The sequence below is a fragment of the Loxodonta africana genome, chromosome 10 (assembly GCF_030014295.1).
Source record: "Loxodonta africana isolate mLoxAfr1 chromosome 10, mLoxAfr1.hap2, whole genome shotgun sequence".
In the NCBI taxonomy this organism is placed as follows: Eukaryota; Metazoa; Chordata; class Mammalia; order Proboscidea; family Elephantidae; genus Loxodonta; species Loxodonta africana.
Window position 1 is genome coordinate 25135188 of NC_087351.1, and position 2880 is coordinate 25138067.

At 40.1% G+C, this 2880-nt stretch overlaps 1 protein-coding gene across 1 annotated transcript; it reads right to left on the reverse strand.

Moving 5' to 3' along the window:
• Nucleotides 1-968: 968 nt before the first annotated feature.
• Nucleotides 969-2525, reverse strand: LOC100674941 (olfactory receptor 4K3-like). Its single transcript, XM_003418697.3, has one exon. The coding sequence runs from the start codon at nucleotides 2501-2503 to the stop codon at nucleotides 1592-1594; it is 912 nt and encodes a 303-aa protein (XP_003418745.2). The 5' UTR covers nucleotides 2504-2525; the 3' UTR covers nucleotides 969-1591.
• Between the last annotated feature and the right edge of the window lie 355 nt (nucleotides 2526-2880).

The window sequence follows — 2880 nt, forward strand, 5'->3', positions numbered from 1 at the left end:
ACTTTAATATTGTATACGTTTTCATATTTATCATGTTGAGTGGAAGAAGCATGAATTTGATAGAGGTATTAACTTTATAGGAAAAGAAAAATATTTTATTATTAGGAATAATTTTAGTCTAATTCAAATAATAAGTAGATTATAAGCAAAAGATGGGGTGTCCAATTTTCCTGTTATCTAAGATGGTTACTATTCTGTTATAAAAACAAACGCTATAAAGGCAAAGAAAACATGTCCTATAATATTTCAGACATTATGGTAATTCAGAAAGGACAGTGAAAAATGTAGACTTCTTTAAAAAATCCAAAACAATGACCTGATAGTTTTTGAGAGCTTTGAAAAATATGTGTTCTCACTTGTTCTTTATTGAGTGGTGTCACGAATTGAATTGTGTCCCCCAAAAATGTGTGTCAACTTGGCTAGGCCATGATTCCCATTATTGTGCTGTTGTCCTCCATTTTGTGATCTAATGTAATTATCCTATGTGTTGTATTTCCTAACCTCTATGATATTGAGGCAGTATTACAGGCAGCTATGTTAATGAGGCAGAACATATCTATGGGATTAGGTTGTGTCAAGTTAATCTCTTCTGAGATATAAAAGAGACAAATAAGCAGAGAGGAGAGCTAACTACTTCATACAACCAAGAAAGAAGAGACAGAAACAGAGTGCATTCTTTGGACTTGGGATCCCTGCACTGAGAAACTCCTAGGGCCAGGGGACGATTGATGACAAGGAACTTCCACCAGAGCTAACCAAACCAAAACCAAACTCATTGCTGTCGAGTTGATTCCAACTCATGGCGACCCTATAGGACAGAGTTGCTCTGCCCCAGAGTTTCCAAGGAGTACCTGGTGGATTTGAACTGCCAACCTTTTGGTTAGCAGCCGTAGTTCTTAGCCACTAGGCCACCAGGGTTTCCCCAGAAGTGACAGAGAGAAAGCCATCTCCTAGAGTGGTACCCTGAATTCAGAATTCTAGCCTCCCAAACTGTGAGAGAATAAATTTCTTTTTGTTGAAGCCATCTGCTGGGGGCATTACTGTTTTAGCAGCACTAGAAAACTGAGACAGGTGGTGAAGATTAGATGGCAGGACCTGGAGATCAGTAAATGAATACATAGAGCAAAGACATATATTTAGCAGTGTTTTGAATAAAACCTCCATTTACATAGAGCGACATAACCATGTTTGCGTGTACTTATTGAACCACTAACTCGGAGTGGTAATTCTGAACTTCAATTTAATATGCTGAGACAAAGAGACATTAATTGTGGGCCCAAGTTTTCACATTTATTTGTAAGTTGGTGAAATCTGCAGCATACAAGATTAAGTATATAAATCTATTTGATTTCTGAGTTAAGTTAATGAGTTCACCAAACCTATTCACTATTTAGTCCTTAAGTCTGGATATTTTGTAGTGAGAGTTCACATTGCAACAAATACCATGCCTATATAAAAGAAATTATCTCCATCTATTTAAGTTCTTAGTTCAAACACAAATAGCTTTAAGAGCAAACAATATAAGTGGGTGTCTTTATTATGGTTGTCATTATCACAAGAGAAAGCCAATGAGCTATTAGAAACTTACTTGTCACCTCCTCAGATTCTGCATTGCTGATATTATCTCCTTATTTCTGAATGTGTAGATCAAGGGGTTTAAGAGAGGGGTGAAAACAGTATAGAATATTGACAGAAACTTATCAATAGGGAAGTTGCTGAAATGCCAGGCATAGATGAAGATGCAAGGTCCAAAGAAGAGGGTCACCGCAGTGACATGGGCAGTCAGGGTGGCCCGGGCCTCGGCCATGCCTGCTGAGGATCGACGTCGTACAGTCACCACGATAACAGTGTAGGAGATGATCAAGAGCAGAAAAGAGATCATACCCATTAGACCACTGTCTGAAAGCATCAGTATCTCAAGGGTATATGTATCAGTGCAGGCAAGTTTGATAACTAAGGGAAGGCCACAGAAAAAGCTGTCCACTTTATTCGGACCACAGAATGGAAGGTTTACTGTGAAGACCAAATGGCTTAATGAATGCAGGACCCCAGTGAGCCAGGAGCCCACGACAAGGCCTGAACACTTGTGTACACTCATGATTGCTGCATAGTGCAGGGGTCGACATATGGCTACGTACCTGTCATATGCCATGGCCACAAGGAGCATCATTTCACCACCAGCAAAGGCATGATGAAAGAATATCTGAGCCATGCAGCCCTCAAAGGAGATGGTCTTGTGCTCCTTGAGGAAGTCAACAATCATTTTGGGAGTGGCAAAGGTGGATAGACACAGATCAATGAAGGAGAGGCTGCTGAGCAGGAAGTACATGGGTGTGTGTAGCGAAGGTTCAGAGAGGACTGTGAGCACAATGAGGAAGTTTCCCAGCACAATGGATGAATAGAAGAGTGTGAAAAATGCAAAATAGAAAAGCTGTAGCTCTAGAGGACCTGAAAGACCGTGCAACACAAACTCAATCCTTCTTGAGTTATTTCCTCGGTCCATGATTTCAAGTTTCTGAGAGAGATCAGAAAATTTCCTGTAAAATGAAATGGAAATAATATCATAGGATTGTGGGAGTAAGAGAGCAAAGCCAAACCTGGCTTCAAATCTCACTCTATACACCTATGTGCTATAAATCCTCATGTTTTTGTGTGTTGTTGAGTAGATTCGGACTCAATGGACCCTGCTGGACAGAATAGTACTGTCCCATGAGGTTTCCAAAGCTATAATCTTTACAAGATTATATCTCCAGGTCTTTTCTCCCATGGAGCTTCTGTTGGGTCTGAATGGCCAACTTTCCAGTTAGCAGTTGCATGCTTAATCTTTGTACCACCAGAGCACCTTTAGATCCTCATAAGCAGGTGAATACACAATGTCTG

Bases quoted from the DNA above. Each gene is read 5' to 3' on its own strand.
- LOC100674941 (XM_003418697.3), bottom strand. From the start codon at position 2,503: ATGGACCGAGGAAATAACTCAAGAAGGATTGAGTTTGTGTTGCACGGT.